The sequence below is a fragment of the Pristiophorus japonicus genome, chromosome 1 (assembly GCF_044704955.1).
Source record: "Pristiophorus japonicus isolate sPriJap1 chromosome 1, sPriJap1.hap1, whole genome shotgun sequence".
Taxonomy (NCBI): Eukaryota; Metazoa; Chordata; class Chondrichthyes; family Pristiophoridae; genus Pristiophorus; species Pristiophorus japonicus.
The window spans coordinates 219,650,361-219,670,595 of NC_091977.1; the positions used below are offsets into that span (position 1 = coordinate 219,650,361).

At 44.8% G+C, this 20,235-nt stretch overlaps 1 protein-coding gene across 5 annotated transcripts in view; it reads right to left on the reverse strand.

Annotated features, from left to right (window-relative positions):
• Positions 1-20,235, reverse strand: part of cntln (centlein, centrosomal protein) — a 559,253-nt gene that overhangs the window by 235,164 nt on the left and 303,854 nt on the right. For all 5 annotated transcript variants that reach the window (XM_070886555.1, XM_070886564.1, XM_070886537.1 and 2 more), the window contains one exon: positions 14,000-14,223. In XM_070886555.1, coding sequence (XP_070742656.1) covers positions 14,000-14,223 — 224 coding nt within the window. The remainder of the gene's footprint in view (positions 1-13,999; positions 14,224-20,235) is intronic.

Sequence of the window (20,235 nt, forward strand, 5' to 3'; positions counted from 1 at the left end):
AAACGGTTTGACAGGGTGTCCGTATTCCGAAACATTTTACGCATTCCAGATGACCCTGCCACCAATCGGTCCGGAGTCCAGAACATTCAGTATTCCGGAACTCCAGATTTTGAAGATTCAACCTGTATCTACTCTATCGAAACCTTTCATAATTTTAAAGACCTCTATTAGGTCACCTCTCTGCCTTCTCTTTTCAATAGAATAGGGACCCAGCCTGCTCATCCTTTCCTGATAGGTATAACCTTGCAGTTCTAGTATCATCCTTATAAATCTTTTTTTCTTTCTCACTTATTTAAATGCCTCTGCTGTTAATATATTTAGTACAAAAAGCAGAGTATTTACTAATCAACAAAGGTCGTCCTGCTTATCAAGGTTACTCTAGATTTCTTTAAATTGTTCCATTTTCTAATTTAGCATATAAAACCAAGTGTTCGTACACATATACATGAACACGTTTCAAAGTTTAATGAATGGAGTTCATGGTGGTTTAAAAAAAAGACTTAGGAAAAGAAATTCATGTTGTTTGCTCCACCGTTAGTACCACGAGATGACGCTAAAACGCCGTTGAGAGCTTTAACACCACCTGATGCCGGTTCCAGCACCTCATGTCATATTCGTCTTGCCGGTAGCGCTGCCGTTGAACACGATTGCCGGGGACCTTGCCATCACGGAGATCATGACATCAGTGAGTGTGCAACGCTCATTTGTTGCCCGATCTCCCAACTTCATTACAGCCAATGAACGTATCGGCTGGTGAAAACAATGGCAGCTTCAGGTGGCGTGCAGCATCAGGAAACCGGCTCCAGTGATGCTATTAAAAGGCATCATCATCAGTCACTCAGACCGGACAGGTTTTTGAAGTTTATGTGGCTGTGTGCTATTGGAAGAGTTTTATTTATTCATTTCAAGGTTCTTTGGTACCAGGGAGTGCTGTGGCAGTACAAAACTCTCTTATTTCTGAAAAGCTCCAACTTATAACATTTGCTCAAAGTCATAGGAGTTGTAGTGGCAGTGGGCCTCGCCCTCCAGGATCTATGGAGGAGGGAGCAGAGGCAACGAGACAATTGGCCTTCCAGACAGGCTGTCCCGTGACTGGCATGAATGAAACCCCAGAACCCCAAAGCTCACCACATCCCCATGCCATATCACAGCGTGCTCCTGGATGAAATGAGAAAGTCCACAAAATATTCCAAACACAATTAATAATTTTATCTATAAACATATCACACATCACATGAATTCTAATGTCCCTTGTGTCTGCCATAGTTATTTAGCTGTCAATGTGTGCAAGGAGTACAGATAGTGGTATATAGCATTTGTCGAAGCCTTCAATCACCCTGACCACCCATGTGAGCTTGTTAAACTTCTTCCTTCACTGTGTGGGGGTCGTGGGGACCACAGTGCTGCCCATGACGTGGTGTGCCACCTCCCTCCACATAGTCAGGCAAACTTGTGACGAGGGCTTCCTGCTAGTTGGTGGATACAGGACCGCCCGCCTTCTCTCCACCGCTAAAACCAATGCCTCCAAAACTTCCTCGGAAAACCTCTGGGCTCTCTCCTGGGGCGGCGATCTGCCATCAGTGCCCCTTTTCTCCTTGTCCTCCTCCTTATGGCTGTTGAGGCAGCTGAATACTCAACAATGCTGAGAATGAGGTGCTGCAACATCACTGAACCTGCCCTTTAAGCAGTGAAAAAAGCCTGAGGCAATCATTACTTGCGCTTAGACTGCCTCTGATATTGGTCCATCTTTTCAGTGTAATGCCAATGTGCTTGGATTTTTAGACGAGAATCATGACTGCAATCATTTTAATGAGGAGTGAGGATGAATTTTGCGTGCAGGCTGGACAATTTTCAATGGGTGCTAGTTAACTAGTCTTAGTCTAAACACTGTCCATTTCTTGGCTATAACGAATTTCTAGCCCTATAGTTACTGAGGTAATAATAAAGTGTCAGTAGCATGTATTGATCCCAATATGTCAATTTCAAAATGAAAATTGTGTATCAATCCTCCCATGGCTAAGTGGGCATGTGGTGCTAAATTATAGGCCATAAAAGATCTCAAGTTCAATCCTCAATCTATCCCAAGATGGTTGATTTTTCAATGGCTTGCAGTGGAGACAGGGACTATCAGGGTTCCTGGTCACTGTCCGGGGCTATCAGGATTCCTGGTCACTGTCCGGGGCTATCAGGGTTCCTGGTCACTGTCCAGGGACTATCAGGGTTCCTGGTCACTGTCCAGGGACTATCAGGGTTCCTGGTCATGGTCCAGGGACTATCAGGGTTTCTGGTCATGGTCCAGGAACTATCAGGGTTCCTGGTCACTGTCCAGAGACTATCAGGGTTTCTGGTCACGGTCCAGGGACTTTCAGGGTTCCTGGTCACGGTCCAGGGACTATCAGGGTTCCTGGTCATGGTCCAGGGACTATCAGGGTTCCTGGTCATGGTCCAGGGACTATCAGGGTTTCTGGTCCTGGGCAGTGACCAGTGACCTCTTCTAGAAAGTGCATGTGGCTGGACATTCAATGAGGACAGCATTAGGTTTGGCTGTTATTTTCCCCACGTCCACCCCCCCCACCAAATAAAGTTGAATTAAAGTTGAAAAACTGAAACTCACCATCTAGAATTACATATAATGAATGGACACTTGGACAAGGAAATGGAAGGATGACGGTGCCCTGGAACTGCATGGGGTACCATCCTCAAGAGGAGGAGGGAGCAAATAAAACTTGGTTTTAAAAAGATATGATGAAATGCCTGAGTTATCCTGGCAGCCAGTCTCAGTCATCAGGAGGGATGGAAATTCATCACAGTCTAAACATAGAAAAGTAGATTTGATGTTAATTGCCAACTTCACGTCAGAGTTCAGAGAGATGTGGCTGGGCTCTTAGTCTTGTATAGACTACTGACAGAGCTAACCTGTCTCACCACCATCGGATCACAACAAAGTTCTGCACCCCTACCAAATCAAGTTCAGAATGGTGATGTATAATCAGGCAACTAACAAGGGGAGGCTCCACAAATGTCATCCCAATCCTCAACCACAGTAGAACGCAGCAGAGGAGTGCAATAAACAAGGCTGAGGCATTTCAGGGCATTGTCAGCCAGAGGAGCCAAGTGGATGATCCTACTCGGCCTCGTGCCAAGGTTCCCACCAGCACAGATGCCTGTACCCAGCCAATTCAGTTTACTCCAAGTGACATTAAGAGTACACTGATCACAGTGAAGGTTATGTGCCTTAATAACATTTCAGCTGTAATGCTAGGCCTGTTGCCAAATGCTACCAAAATGAACTGGTCTTCGAGCCAAGCTGTTCCAATGTAACTGTGATGATGGCATTTACCCGACAGTATGGTAAATCCTATTCACAGACAGCAGGACAAATCTAACAAAGCCAATTACCACACTAGACCCAAAAGTGTCTTCAATAGTCCTGTCAAGTGACACCTATGCCCAAATAATGTGCTTGCTGACACTCAGTTCAGGTTTCACTGAAAGCACTTGGCTCCTGATCTTGTTACATCGTGACCTAGATAGCGACACATGGGTGGAATGCCCTAGGAGAGGTGAGAACTACTGCTTTTGACATCAAAGCAGCATTCAACCGAGTATGGCATCAAGGAGCCCGAGAAAACTGGGGTCAATGGCAAAACCCTCCAGTAGCAGAAGTCATACCTGATTGCCGGAGGCCAATCAGTGGAGCCCCAGAACCTCGCTGGCAGAGTTCCTCAGGGCATTGTCCTCGACCCAATCACCTTCAGCTGATTTATCAATGATCCTCTCTCTGTTATAAGATCAGGATTGGGGTTATTTGCTGATGATTCAATAGTGCTCAGTTCCATTCACAGCTCTTTTGATAATGAAGCAGCCCATTCCAGTCTACAGCATGACCTGGACAACATCCACATTTGGGCAGACAAGTGGCAGGTAACATTCATAAGTTTTGGGCAATGACCATCTCCAACAAGAGAAGACTGAAGCGATGCCCCCTGATCTTCAACAGCAACAGTTGAGTCCCCAATCATCAACATCCTGGAGGTCACCCTTGACCAGAAGCTTAACTGGATCAGCTGTACCAACACTGAGGCTATAACAGCAGGGCAGAAGCTGGATGTTCTCCAATGGGAGGCTCACCTCCTGACCTCTCAAAGCCTCTCCAAAGTTCAATTCAGAATTTAATGGAATATTCACCACTCAACTGGATTGGTGCAGCTTCAACAACACTCAAGACACCATCCAGGCATTTCCCTTGATCGGCAGCCTGTCACTCATGTCCACTCCCTCCACTACCATGTACTGCGGAGTATGATGAGAACATGTAAAGTATTTTTGTATTATGTCCACTTAAACTGTGAAAAACATTTTACAGCATCATTTGTAGATTTTGCCCTTCCAAACTTGGGTTGTGCAAGGAGAGAGCATTAAGAGCTGTCTGACACTCGCATCAAACACAGGTAGTTACAGGTCAGGTGGGAGCAACTAGAGGTGATTGCAGTGCAAAGTTGCACAACATTAAAAAGGAGCAAGTGAAATTTTAAATAGGTCTAATCCCAACAATGTATGGGGCTCAATTTTCCCCAAAGCTTTTTTTTGGTGAACTTGAAGAATTACCCCCATTTTTTGGGGGCCTAAGTACGCCAAAAAAAAGTTCTAAGTTTCCCCATTGGATTTCTTCATTTTGGCATGGCCTTACCTGCCCTTTAGTTTTTTGGGTGGAGCCTTGATCTGTGCCAAAAAGATCGGGCTGCCATGGTAACTAGGGACACAATGCAAGCTGAGGCTGCAAAGTGAAACATCCAGCCTGCTCGCAACACATTAAAACACAGTGCATCAGTTTAAAAAACACATTAAAATATATTGCAGCAACTTACCTGTCGGTCCACACCCCTGCCCGACATCCCAAAAAATGGTGGCTTGGTCTCTCTCTCTGGGCATCTGCTGCACTTACCTGTGCCGATTTCCTTACCTGTTCCAGTTTCTATGGGCCCAAGTTTCGAGCTGCGCCTAGAACGGCGCAGTCCCGACCTGGACGCCCGTTTTTCGCGCCACAAAGTGTGCCTAAAAAAAACCTCTGTATTCTCCACCTCCCTGCAGGTCCTCTGGCCCTCGGCGCAGCGCAGCAGGAGCTGTAGGGGGCGGAGCCAGGTCACTGCGCTGAAAACAGTGCCGGGACCTCTGCACATGCGCGCTACAGTGGGCACGCAAGTGCAGTAGCTCCAGGCGCCCGAAACTGTGTGGGAGGGGCCGAACACGCAGCCCCTAGCCCTGGCCCAATGTCCTCACTGGGGCTGCTTGCATAAGACTTCTCCCAAGGCCAGCTCCTGCTTCCTTCCGACCCGACTCGACTCCCGCTTCCCGCCCCCGGACCGGACCCGACACCTGCTCCCCCCCCCGCCCCCGACACCCCCCCCCACTGCCTCCGGACCTGACACCCGCTCCCCGCTCCCCACCCACCCCCCCAGACTGGATCCGACCTGACCTCCCTCCCTCACCCCGACTCGAACGGATCTCCCTCCCACCACCCCCCCGACCCGACCCAACGCCACCTACCTGTAAATCTGGTGCTGGGGACGGGCCCGGCCCGTTCAGCCTCCCCTCCCCCTTCTCCTTCCCCCCCCCCCCAATCTCCTTCGCCCCCCCCCCAATCTCCTTCGCCCCCCCCCCCAATCTCCTTTCCCCTCCTTCCACCCCCCACCAAATCTCCTTTCCCCCCATCTCCTTTATCCCCCCCATCTCCCACATCCCCTTCCCTCTCCCCCCTCCCCGTTCTCCCCATCCCTCCGCTCTCCCCCTCCTACCCCTCCCCTCTGCTCTGCTCTCCCCCTCCTCTCGCTGTCAGAAACACAGACACTGACAGACAGAGAATGAGACACACACAGACAGACAGAGAGATAGAGACACTGACAGAGACACACTGAGGGGGGGCATCCCAGCACGCTGTTGGAGGGCTCCCGGTGCTGCAGTCAGGAAGTAGAAAATGTTTTATTTATTGATTTAAAAAAAAAAATTCTTATTAATTTTTTTTGATTGATTTATTGGTTGATTTATTGATGTATTTATCATTTATTATTGATGATGGCTCTTTATTTGTAAAACTGAAGTGTTTAATGTTTGTAAACTTCCCTTTAAACACCCCCCCACCCCACCATTCCCTACGCCTGATTTGTAACCTACACCTGATTTTCTAAAGTGTAGACAAGGTTTTTTCAAGCGTACAAAAATCTTCACTTACTCCATTCTAAATTAGTTTGGAGTAAGTTTTCACTCACGAAACTTTGAAATCAGGCGCAAGTGGCCGGACACGCCCCCTTTTGAAAAGAAAATTCTGTTCCAAAGTGAAACTGTTCTAACTGACTAGAACTGGAGCAAACTAAATGACGAGAATTCCGATTTCTAAGATACTCCGTTCTACACCAGTTGCTCCTAAAAATCAGGAGCAAATCATGTGGAAACTTGGGGCCTTTAACTCTCCAGAAGATTTTTCTGCAGAGGCCACATACGCTGACCTAAGCAGAACTGGAGTAACTCTCAGCTGGCCAAACTTGCCTAAGTGGCCAGAACTGGCACAGATGGCAGGTACGCCCCCTTTGGCTGAAAAAAAAACAAACCTAAAAAAATCTACCTAACTGAGTTACGCTGGTGCAAATTGATTGGGGAAACTGTGGGTTTTTTTTTAAAACTTAGGCCAAAAAAAGCAGCCTGCTCCAAAAAAAAGTGCAAATCACTGGGGAAAATTGAGCCCATGGAATTTATAAACTGCAAAACAAGTTTTTTTTAAAAAGCAATTTTCATAAATTATCGATAGGTGACACGGACAAGATAGGATACTCATGTATCACTTCCAAAAAAACTTGGTTAAAATCTGAAAAAAAAGTGTTATTACTAAGATGATAGAACAGCTGATTTACCCTAGAGGACTCGATAGGTAATACCATAATGTAAGTGGCTTTTATTAGTGGAGAAGCATTAGAAATAAAAATAACAACTGCAGATCCTCTTTCCGTTGACCATCATAGAATTTACTGCAGATCAAAATTAATATATACACATGCATGACTCCTCATTTAAGTTAACTGTCTTCTTGCAATGTGTCTTGTAAGGTTTTATCGGTGATTTTTCAACTTTCCCTAGAATATAGTGCAGTCAAACTCCCTTGTATTTCTCCATATTATTGCTATCCTGAGGATTTTAAAACAAGTGGACCATGGTTGGATAGCTGAGCAAAGGCTGCATGGCCCTGATTTTAAACTAGCTTATGGGGGCTCAAAACAACAGTTACTTCAGCTGTGAGCAAACAGTAGCCTTAAAAGAATGGATTTCAAAACCATCAAAATGCCTATTTCACAGTATTCTCCTCCGAGCCTGGCCATAAAGTTGAAAGAATTTTAAATCCATTTAGTCACACAAGGTGACAGCCATACTCCAGGAATTAGTCACCATAATTATTTGTGGGTCCATAAAAGACTCCACAGCACTCAGGTTTTTTTTTCCAAATGTCATTTTGTGTTACTTCAAGTTTTGATGATCTTTAACTGTGAACAGATGCAGCCCAACAAGAATGTTGTTTCTCTGGAATACCTTCAAAAAGGGCAGGTTATAGATTTTTCATGAAGTGCACAGAAACAAAGCCATAGCTCCACATTAGAGGTATAGAAGCAGCTTTGAGGTATGACAAGTTTGATTTGTCGAAGTTCCAGTTAAAAACCCTCAAGCTAAAGTGTACCATAAATCCAAGGAGAACGCCCACAATTCAAAACAGAACTGCAGGCTTTAAACTACATGTTGAGTACAGATGCCATAGCCTTTCTTGTGCTGTGCAGCAATAATCATCTTTGAGGCCATCAGTCCATTACACCAGACAGGATGTGATTTCTGTAATATTATTAAACCTGGTGCTGTATCCTGATCAGTGTCTGAGCATGATCCTTAAAGTCTATTTGATAATTAATCTCCTTGTCAAGATAAGGCGGTCCCAAGACAGAGCAAGCAGTTGTGAAATGATCTGTACAATGGTTCACACACAGAGGATTGTGGCATTTACACCATACTCCAGAACTGCTGGTAAAGGGGATTCGGGGACTTGGGTCTCAGACTTCCAGAGAGGCCAATTATGATTCAAGCTGATCCCAATGAGAATTTGCAACCAAACTACAAAGGTCAGCTAATATTGCTCTGCTCTTTTTCTTTAAACAGATAGCAAGAACGAGAAATACAAATCACTAATAATTCACCAGAGTTCATTTGTGTATTTTCCAGGAATCTTCCTTCAGAACCTGTCAGTCAAGTTATAAAAATGATTACAAAAGAAGTGCAACTACTTTGTTTAAAGCTACAGTGACTTTATGTTTCCCTAAATGTATAGTTTGGTGCGAAAACACACATCCCTGAAAAAGATATTCTTCCCACACTGCTGGAGTGGATACGGATAAGCATGTGCTGCGAGTGCTTGGAGCTCTCACCTTTGGTCTCTGTCCCTAAATAGACAGGAGGAGTGAAGGTCAGCACTATAAATATATATATATAAAAATGTGCTCAACAATATCAATCCTCACTGGACAAATTCATACATGAAAAATGAGCCATATGGGGGATTTTCTTTCCACAGGTAAACCTCTACTTGTATATTAAAAATGTGGTCATGGGGCACTGTATGAAACCTAAGAATTGTATAAACCTGCATGGACACCAAAAAGGAAACAGATGGATAAATCTAACAAATCACAGATCACCATCAGAATTGTATCATGTAAAAAGGTTTTGCTGCACACAAGTCTGTTTTTTTTTTAATGGTACATTGCCCTTATAATATTAATAAAGTGAGAATCAAACTGAGTTGTTTAGTCTGGCTACTGGATGAAGGACAGCACTGGCTCAGATTGCGTATCCTGGGATTTCATTAGGAGCTGGCAACAGTCGTATTTCTCACCTACTTTCACATAAATAGCTGGTTACTCAGGGGTCAGTTTTCATAAAGTATGTCCCAGATTTCAGGAAAATGCACTATTAGTGCACCCTTCACATTGCATTTCAGCTTGTATCTCCTCTTACTTTCACAAAATTCTGATCTTAAGATCTAATGGAATCCATCTGTCTCAGAATCATTGCGCTACTCCAGTGATGTAATTATTTTCATTTTTATATTTAATTTCATCACTGTTCTATAAAAGAAAGAAAGACTTGGCATTTATATAGCACCCTATTATGTCTCAGATTTATGATCAGGTGAATGAATTACTTTGAAATACAGTGACTGTTATGTAGACAAACCATAAAAACTTCATTCTTATTCAAAGTTCAACATTCATTTAAGTTTATTCGCTATGTTAAAATAAAACTAGTTTAAAAAAAACACAAAATCAAAGCTTGGAAATCTGCACTGACAGTGGCACAGGCATCGACAAAGAAAATAATTTGTTAGCAGTGTGTTTGGCCAGAAATTATCAAGCTACATCTTTCAATTGTTCATTAACCATCCCTATTCTTCTGGCACTTTCTCCTCCTTCAGGCACCTCTATCTTGTTCCACCCCTCTTGCCTCTCCTTTAAAATCCTTATTGTCTACAGAGCCCTCCAAGCCCTGTAACAAGTTTCTGCAGCACCATCACCCCACTCCCAGCCCCATAAAACATTTCTACAAAAGGTATTTTCCTCCTTTCCTCTCTGCACAAAGCAAGTCCTCATCTTCAATGATTTCAACCTCAATCTCAACTACTCCTGCCCTTTTTGCTAAATTCACTGCCTGCTAAACCTCTTCATCCACATAAACTCTCCTACTAATATACGAAGCCACCTCTCCTCAACCTTGCCATCCCCCGTGGCCTCTCTACGCTCATGTTTCGATCACTGACAAGGTGATGTCCGACCACTTCCTCGTACCGCTCATCACCCACATTCCTCCAAGTTCCTTCCTTCTACACCTGCTGCTTATAAAAAACTTTTCACCCCAAGTCACTTACAACTGTACTTTCAGACTGTCGAGAACTTGGTCCTGTTTGCCACAATATTTTTGCAGCTGTCAATTTGCTCAACCACTCTCCTCAAGGATCTTTGATGTCCTTGACACAAGCAAAATCTTCACCGTCTCCCAATCTGGTTGTTCTCCTTGGTGTGGTTCCCATCTTTACTCCCTTAAGTCCAAGGGGCACAGACTGGAATGTATCTGGCGCACAACTCGTTTAGCCATCTGTTATCAGATCTGGATGGGTCAGGTCAAGTGCCATCAGGCCTCATGCCCCTCTGCCAAAACCACACACTTCTTTTCAACTGCCTCTGCTGCTGCTCCCCTTTCCCTACCCACCCAGCCAAACCTTCCTTCTGCCCTAGCCCTGAATCCACATCTCTCTCATCTCCCCTCATGTCCTCTCTGAGCTTATGTCATCCGTGAGACCCAGCTCCTGCTCCCTCAAACCGATCTCACTAAACTGCTGATTATCCAAATTCCCTTCCTGGTCATGAATTAACAAATGGGTCCTTCTCCTCACATACTGTTTCCCTCCCTTTGAAAGCAGCCATCATCAACACCCTTCTTAAAAGACCTTGCAAATTATTAAACTGGCTCCAGCGTCCTTCCATCTTGAAAGTCCTTGAATGTGTTTTAGCCTCCCAATTCTATTTTTCCCACAACTCTCTGTTTGAATCGCTCCATTCAGGTTTCCACATCTGCTACATAAAAAAAATGGCTCCAACCAAAGACACAAATGACATCCTCTGTGATGGTGGCCATGTTTCTCATAATCTGTAGCCTTTTGACATGGTTGAGACAGTTTAGTGAGGATTAGGTCAAGAGAGCAGAAGGTGGGTGTCATGGATGAGAGGAGCTTGGAGAGGGCATGAGAGGAGACAGGAGAGAAACTAAAAAGAGATGCAGGTTCAGGGCTAGGACAGGGAAAAACCCAGTGTGAAGTTTGATTTGATAGGCAAAGGGAAGTGGAGGGGGGAGTTGGGGGTGGAAGCAGCAGAGGTGACTGAAAGCATGATCTCAATCTTAGCAGTAGAAAACAACAGTGCATTAAACATATTGTTGACCAGCCAGCCAAGTTCATTAGTGGAAACTTAAAGGGTGGACCTGTCAGTGGGGGTAGCTCCAGGTAACACTGTAAATCAATACCCTAATGGCTGGAATGGTTCAATCTGGAAAAGCAGCAGAAAGCTTGTCCTGTATTGGTAAGCTTTTTGTTTCATTGATTCTCAGAATATGGGTCTCATTGGCAAGACTGGCTTTTATTGCCCATTCCTAATTGCCCTGAGATGGTGGTGGGCCTTTTTGAACTGCTGCAGACCGTGTGGTGACGGTGCTCCCAGAGCAGTTCGGTTGCTGCAGGATTTTGACTAGCGACCATGAAGCTGAGCCTGTTTAACCCCAAACCTTGGCTGGCTCCTATAAAGCCATCCCCATGTTCGCTGGGCTTTGGTAATTTGATGTGTAAGAGAGATAGTTGCAATCTATAACAGGCTCTCTGACTCACCTGGTGTGAACTTTAAGCATGGTGATGTGTGCCAACCTCAGTAACTTAAAAATGATCGACTGAATAACTACTGAAACGATGGCTATTACACAGATTATTTTATTGAGACTATTTTTTAAAACGAGCATTCTCACTGAGGTAGCAGGGTTGCCTGTTCCCACCCCTCTGCCATTGCACTTCTTGAATAATTTCCTAAGGCATGCACAAGAATGGTCTTATTTCCTTACCATGTTGTGGGGAGGTTGTTGGGTGCCGTTTAGCATTGCCTATGGTGGCACAGCTGAAATTGTTAACTTCCAGTTGGCGGTCATATGCAAACACCTGTATTCTACTATCCCTCGCAGACCATAAAATACGATTAGAATGTGGGACAGGCTTGATGGACCATAGAGTCTTTTCCTGTCCATCATTGTTCCTATGTTCGGAATATCTACTGCTCGTCTGAGTCTGAAACGAGAGCCATGAGCAGCAGGGATCTACATGCTGCACCTCTGTAATGACCACTACCACAATAGATTGCTGAATGCATTTCAGCAAAGAGATTCACACACGGTACCTTGCTTCGGTCTCGTATACAACCTGTATTCCTTTAATTACAGTGGGTTGCATTTTCTGGTCCTTTGCTCTCCAGGTTTCGCCCCGAAGCGACGTGAAATGGGGCGACGAGGTCTCCTGCGTCCATCGCGAGCCTCGGGTCAGGTCGGGTTTTGCGGTGGCGCTTAGCAGCACTGCCGGGAAGAGCTGCGCCGGGTGTGCAACACCTCTTGTTGCGACACCGTCAGAGTTTTGACTCTAACCCGACCCGTACGCCTGGAATCACACCTCACAATGACTGCCTGGGAAACCAGAGCGCTCCAGCCATGGCGACGACAGTGAGGAAGGTAAAGTGCTGTAAAGGTGTGAGTGTTTGTTCTTTTAATTTTTTTAGCGATTTGTGTTGTGGTGGCGTGGGCAATGTTTTGGGAATGTTCATGGGTTTATTTTAAAAAAGGATTTCCACCCCCCCTCCCCCCAAAGGCATCTCTCGGAAAGCACATGGCCCGGCACTTTAGTTTGTGAGTTTCCCATTTTTGCGCCTCAAAAATTGTACAACGCCTCCCTTCGTGCTGCGCACCCTGGCGAAAATTCCCTACTAAAGTGCAACCTATTCCCAGCCGGTAACTTTCCCGCCCCACCTCGGTTGTTGCCCCGAAAACAGAAAAGCCTAAAATCCAGCGCTGTAACTATTATGCATTGTTTCAACAGAATTTTACACCTTTTATTTTGTAGCATTATAAAGCATACATATTTACTGTATATTGTAAACATACTGTACCTAAGGGCAGCAACATTTTCTATTTACTTTGGTAAATAGTTCCTGAATATAAGATGTAATATTTGCTGTATTCTGTGGCATGTCCGACATTGATAATTTAATCATACCTAATTACCAAGAACAGCTGAAACAAATTGAGAGTTTACAAACAACTGCTTCATGTGCAGTGCAAACTAAGATTATGTGTACTACCAAATTACATTCGCTACTAATAGTGCATAAGCTGTTTCCTTATTGATCAAGTAATTGACCTCCAACTTCAGTGTAATATATAACTATGTACTAACTATGCTTTGAAATGGAAATAAAGTCGAGGTGCAGTTCTTTATATTCAAAGTATATCATATCTGCTGAAAAACAAAAAACTATTTGTTGACATTTCAAATATTTACCTCTATGGGGTTCTCCGCTTTGCTGCCAGGCCAGGAGAGCATCTCTGCCCAGCTCTATTGAAAGTAAAGGAAAGTAAAGGCTGGCCTGGAATCTGGTCCGAAACCATCGAATCACAGGGACATTGTTACTTACCTACAGGGTACTCTGCACTCAGCGGAGCTGCTTTATGACACAGTGTAGCCGAGCCAAGAGATTGGCCAGATTCCATGCAAGATGTTTAAAAAACATCAAATATTTTTCTGGAAAATCTTTTTCAACGAGGAGTATTTCAGAAATCTGAATATTAAAAAAAAATTCCCTGGAAGTTCCCGCTCCTTTGATAGTTAATTGTGAACATTAAATTCCTTCCCTCACTTCAATTCTGCCTTTGTCTTTCCAGGAAAAAAGAACATTCAGGGAAACATAATTTTTTGAGATAACTGAACTCATGTCAGATCCCTATTGAAAGTACCATTACTCTATAATAACTATTTGTTCTTGAAATTATTTATACAATTAAATCCTCCAATATTATTTACTGCTTTTAGTCATTTAGCCACGGAATTTACAACAGATCAAAGAATATGAACACTTTGGGAATGGTGGGCGTTCATGGCTGAACAGAGTTTAGTTTTAGTGTCGGCTGTATCAGTATTTCAGTTTACAATACATATTGTACAATATATTGCATGATTAAATGGTAATATTGATTTGGAGAAGTGCAGTAATTATACAGTACCATGCTCTATTAGTGCAATACCATACAACTTGGTGGACCAGTGCGAGGTAACTTCAATGTGCTACTGCAATACTGATGTAACCATTTAATGCATAACTGACTTTAAACATACCTGAATTGTCTGTTTGTTGACTTGAAGCTTCTGGTTAACCAAAGTCAATTGGGATGTTAATTTCTGATTGTTCTGCTTCAATTCAGTGACAGCATTTAAAGCTACTTTTTTTCCATTCTGAGTAACAACTATCTGTTGCTGCAGTGATATTAGACGCTGCTGTAAGGCAATGATGGAAAGACTTTGCTTTGGCAGTGCAAGCGTTCTGGTCTTCTGCTTCCTCACTATAGTTTTTAAACACAAAGAGAACAGCGACTGCTGTTGTTAATATGAAATACTGCCCCCCCTGTTTTTGCAAGAAATAGCATTTCTTAATTGAAAACTACTAGATAGAATAGCAATTACTATGTAACTTAACTGTACAAAATGCAACTAGTTAATAGCAGACTCAAGATAAATCTTACGTAAACTTAGATATAAACATTTGAAAATGTTTTAAATCGTCTGCAGTCGAATAACACATTTAAATTATTTAAAATTTGGTTTATTCCAATCAAGTAAAATTAAACAGGTTGAACAGGACAAGTATTGTTCCTACCAAGCTTAATTATAGACAACTTAGAAACAGATGAACACACAATAGCACACAGGATCTCAAAATAACTCTGTTAAATTAAACTACTGTTAAAGTTAAGGTGGCACATTATTATTCTACAGCAGTGAGTCATTATTCTCCATAGCTGAAAAAGAAATCCAAGACAATACTGAGAAATAAAAAAAATACAATGCAACAGAATGAAAGCAGAGAAAAGATTTTTTTTAAATCTTGTCTACCCCCTTACAGATAACTTTGAAAGTTGATATTAAATTAATTGTGCATTGCTCAAAAATTAATTAAAACCCTCAATCTTTGCTTCAACTTGCATTTAGAGAGCACGTTAAAGTACAAAATAGTCCCAAAGTGTTTGACAGAGGCGTAATCAAAAATCGGTCACCAGGCCAAAGGAAGAGAGATGCATCTGTAACCTTCTCTAAGCCGCCTCCTGTAAAGCCACTCTCTTTCGCACCCCCCACTCCCGCCCGCCTTCGTCCCGCCAATGGAGGTTGTAATTTCAGCCACTTGGGTCCCACTCTGGAATCTCCCCCCTCCTTCCCCAAGAACACCTCTGCCTCTCCACTTCCTACTCCTCCTTAAAATCCACCTCTTAGACCAAGCTCGTCCCTTAAGCAGGGCTCAATGTTCCCCAGTTATCTGCGGCGTTTTTTTGGCGTAAATTAAAATATCCAAGTTTCTCCAAAGTTTCTGTGACAGCGTAACTCAGTTAGTTACGATTTTTTTAGTCTTGTATTTTTTTGCATCATAGGGGCGTAACCTGATGTCTGCGCCAGTTTTTCAGATTATATGCAAGTTTGGCCAATTTACATTTTTCTTAGGACGGCGTATATGACCACTCCCAAACAACCTTCTGGGCACTTAAGAAAAAGCAGTACACATTAAAAAATTGGCGCAGAAAGACACCATTGTTTTTCTGCGAAGTTTTAGATGGAGTCAAGAAGACATTGAATATGCATCATGAAGCTTAATTTTTTCAAACTCAAGACAGAGAAAATGGAAGCCGAATGCAATTTTTAAAGAAGCCCGGGGTTGTGGCGGCGGGGGGCGGGGGGAGTGTGGAAGCCGAACTGAAGGGATGAGAAGCCTTACACTATGCAGCAGCTTCAAAAGAAGCCCGGGGTGGGGGTGGGTGTTTGCCGAGCCCGAGTCCGGGCGAGGGAGCGAGTCTGCCAGCAGACCGTTGAACCCGGTGAGGAGATGTTTGGTCGGTGGTGGGGTGGTACTTTGAAAAAAATCTAAAATTAAAGAATTGCATTAGACTTTGTTGCACCAAATGTCCTTATTTTGAAGGACTAGCTTCCTGTTCTAAGCAAGCCTATTGCACATGCGCAGACCAGGATGTGGTCCATATTAGGGCATCGACCTTGGGGAGAGAGAAGCGCTTTAATTCCTTGTCCTGCTGTTTTGAGCTTCTTGCAAAGATACAATTTAATTATGGGGGCAATATTGACAATGCCATACCGCGTGCAAGCCTTCTGCATAATGATGCTGCGGAGGAAACAATTGATTCGACATCATCGCATGAAGAACGTCAAAGCACGTAGGATGATCATAGGCAGTACCTTGGAATCGAGAAAGACTTGCTTCCACTCTTAACATGAGTTCTTAGGTGGCTGTGCAGTCCAATACGAGAACCACAGTCTCTGTCATAGGTGGGACAAATAGGCGTTGAGGGAAGGGGTGGGTGGGACTGGTTTGCCGCACGCTCTTTGCGCTGCCTGCGCTTGATTTCTGCATCTCTTGGCGTTGAGACTCGAGGTGTTCAGCACCCTCCCGGATGCAATTCCTCCACTTAAGGTGGTCTTTGGCCAGGGACTCCCAGGTGTCAGTGGGGATGTTGCACTTTCAGGGAGGCTTTGAGGGTGTCCTTATAACGTTTCCGCTGCCCACCTTTGGCTCGTTTGCCATGAAAGAGTTCAGAGTACAGCGCTTGCTTTGGGAATCTCGTGTATGGCATGCGAACTATGTGGCCTGCCCAGCGGAGCTGACTGAGCGTGGCCAGTGCTTCAATGCTGGGGATGTTGGCCTGGTCGAGGACGCTAACATTGGTGCGTCTGTCCTCTCAGGGGATTTATAAGATCTTGCAGAGACATCGTTGGTGGTATTTCTCCAGTGACTTGAGGTGTCTACTGCACATGGTCCATGTTTCTGAGCCATACAGGAGGGCGGGTATTACTACAGCACTGTAGAACATGAGCTTGGTGGCAGTTTTGAGAGCCTGGTCTTCAAACACTCTTTTCCTCAGGCGGTCAAAGGCTGTACTGGCGCACTGGAGGCAGTGTTGGATCTCGTCGTCAATGCCTGCTCTTGTTGATAGGAGGCTCATGTCGGGTATATCGAGACACGTGTTCATACCTGCACCTGAGTGATGCGGACTGTGTGAGAAGGCTGCGTTTCCGCAAAGAAGATGTAACCGAGATCTGTGAGTTAGTAAAAGTAGACCTGCAACCAAGAAGCATCAGGAGGACTGCTTTGTCAGTTGAAGTGAATGTTACAGTTGCACTTTCATTCTATGCAACTGGATTATTCCAGGCCACAACTGGGGATGTGTGCGCCATTTCTTAACATGCAACACATATCTGCATTTGACAGATGACTGCTGCACTATATATGCCTGGAGGAATGACTACATAAAGATCCCCATAATAGCCCAGGCAATGTGTGACAGGGCTGTGGGTTCTCCAGGATTGCTGGCTTCCCAAAGATACAGGGCTGCATTGATTGTACCTACATCGCCTTGTGAGTACCTTTGAAGGATTCCGAGATGTATAGGAACAGAAAAGGCTTCCACTCCGTGAATGTGCAGTTCGTGTGTGCATCGCATCATGTCAGTTGATGCAAGATACCCTGGGAGCACCCATGATGCATTCATCCTATGCGAGAGCGCTATATCTGCCATGTTTCAGCAGCAGCCAGGAGGGCAGAGCTGGCTGCTGGGAGACAAAGGGTACGGCCTCACCACCTGGCTCATGACATCCCTAAGTGTAACCCGGACGGACGCTGACCGGGAATACAACATGTCACACATTGCGACGCGCAGCATAATAGAGAGGACCATTGGCATATTGAAACAGCGTTTCCAATACCTGGACCGTTCCGGAGGCTACTTGCAATACTCCCCTGAGATTGTCGGTCAGTTCACTGTTGTGTGCTGCATGCTGCACAACATAGCCATCATGAGGCAGCAGCAGCTGGTAGTAGATGACCCACCTAAGTTGATAGTGGCTGATGATGAGGAGGAATATGCAAATAACGAGGAGGATGAGGAAGCCATACAACAACCTGAACCCGGAGCACGACGGCATTGCTCGAGCCTTGCGCCAGCAGCTCATCAGTGAACGCTTTGCTGCCTGAAGGCTCAGTGGCAACTATTCTAAATGGACCATGTTTACCATTTGGACCGGTTCTGTAATGTTGTGTTGTGTTAATGGAACAAATAATGGAAATGATTCAGTTATAATTTCAAATCTATTTTACTCAAAAGTTTATCACTTGTTTGTACTTAACTTAACTTTAATAAAAATATTCTTGTATCAAACTTTAAAGTTTTCAGTAAAGATCATTTATAAACTTTATCACTTACAAACATTTAAACTTGTAAATTCACATAACCTACAAAAATCTTTTAATTTGAGAACAGTTACAACAGTAACAATAACAACAGCAGGAAAGAAAGGCTGCACACATCTCTCCTCCACCTTATTCTAAGACCGCCCACTGCGCTTGGTCTTGTTGACACCATCCCTGCTCGAGGTGGTGGCGCAACGTTTCTCGGGTTGGTACCACATTCCCTCCCTCATGTGCCCTGACACTGTCTCAACTACCTGCAACATTCCCTCCCTCATGTGCACCGACATTGTTTCAGCTACCTGCGACATTCCCCCCCTCATGTGCCCTGACACTGTCTCAACTACCTGCAACATTCCCTCCCTCATGTGCACCGACATTGTTTCAGCTACCTGCGACATTCCCCCCCTCATGTTCCCGGACAGTGCTCCCATTTCTCGTGAGAGTGTTGTTACTTCTCCCGACAGTCCCGATACCTCATCACGCACCCCACTGATGGTGTCCAGGAGTGATTGCGTAAGGTCAATGCTCTCTGCACTCATTGCTATCATCTGAACCACATCTGTTAGATCCTGCACCTCAGGAGAGCGCTGTCGAGCCCTCCTTTCCCTCCTCATTCTGTGTGTGGCTCGCTGCGTCCCACAGCCTCGGATGGTGGGGCCCTGGGTGTGCCTCGCTGCATCTCACTGGGACCCACAGCCTTGGACGGTGGAGCCCTGGGTGTGCCTCTCTGTACCCCACTGGAATCCCCAGCTTCGCACTGTGAGAAACCATGGAATGTCCCAACACACGTATCATTCAGGAAAGGGCCTAGCACCTCAATGGGCGGCACCTGCACCTCTTCCAGAGTGAGTACAAGGGTGGGGGCTTCATCCATCCCCTACCCCTGCCGCTCCCCCGCATCCCCATGCTCTTGATCTGGAAGGTGGGATTGGAAGATGTTCTCCTCTTCAGGCTCGTCCGTGTCTGAATCTTCTTCTGCATCGGCTTCAGCCTCGTCAGGGTTGGCCTTAAGTTCTGCAAAATATAACAGAACAGACAAATGGTTAGCAGTAGAGGAGGGGCAAGGTGTCATGAGTAGGCCCACACAGCGCAGGCAGCAGACTCATTTGAAGGACCACGATGAATGATAGCACATTGCATCAACCGAAGCGTAGCTGATGGGAGACATCCACATGAACCGAAGCATGACTAGCCCGCGCAGTATTTAACATTTAGCAGAGCCAGACTGTGGAATTTGCAGGACTTACCCTCTCCCTCGAGTGTGGGCCCAGCTTGTGCAGGGGTGGTTGCTTTTCTCCAGGCAGGATCCATCAAAGCAGCGACCCTCTCTTCCAAGGGTTTCAGTGGGTGCAGATTTGCCGGGCCTCCTGCTGTTCAAGTTCTTTCCCTTTTGTTGTGTGCCACCTTTCTCTGCAAAGATGAAAATATAACTTTTTAGAGAGGGTGTCTTTCTGCTGGGTGGGACATATACAGATGGTCATATTTACAATTGCAATTCCAGTGAATAAATTAAAATATTACTTACACCAACTACTTGACCAAGGTCCTGCCACTTCTTTTTACACTGGCCTCCAGACCTCGGGGTGGTCACCATTGCACAGTAATTGCCTGAAAGTTGGTTCCAGCGTTTCTTCATTTATTTTGGTGAAACTTTTATGTGACCTCTGCTGGTGTCCAGCTCGTGCCATCTGGCCTCAATTACAGTAACTAGTGCCTCCACTTCATCCTGTGATTAATTCTTGGTCCTTGAGCCGTGTTGCATATTGTATTGCAGCTCTGATTTTTCCACTGAGAATTAAAGTTCTCACATACAACTGGCTCTTTAAAAATAGCCGAATGTGGACCGGGAGCTGCACTGGGCATGCGCGCCCGTAACATTCATGTCAAAAACGTATTTTTCTTTCGCGCATGCGCTGAAGGGGATGGCATTGTTTTTTTCCAGCGCAGACATTAGGCTCCACCCCCCCGAAGCTAAAGGACAGGCTTCGCGGATTCAATTTCAAAAAATAGAACGGGGAAAATTGCAAGTTTTTTTTTGGAGTAGTCGGGGCCCAAAAAAATGGGCGTAACTCTTGCAATACACCAAATAACAGCATTGGGGAAAATTGAG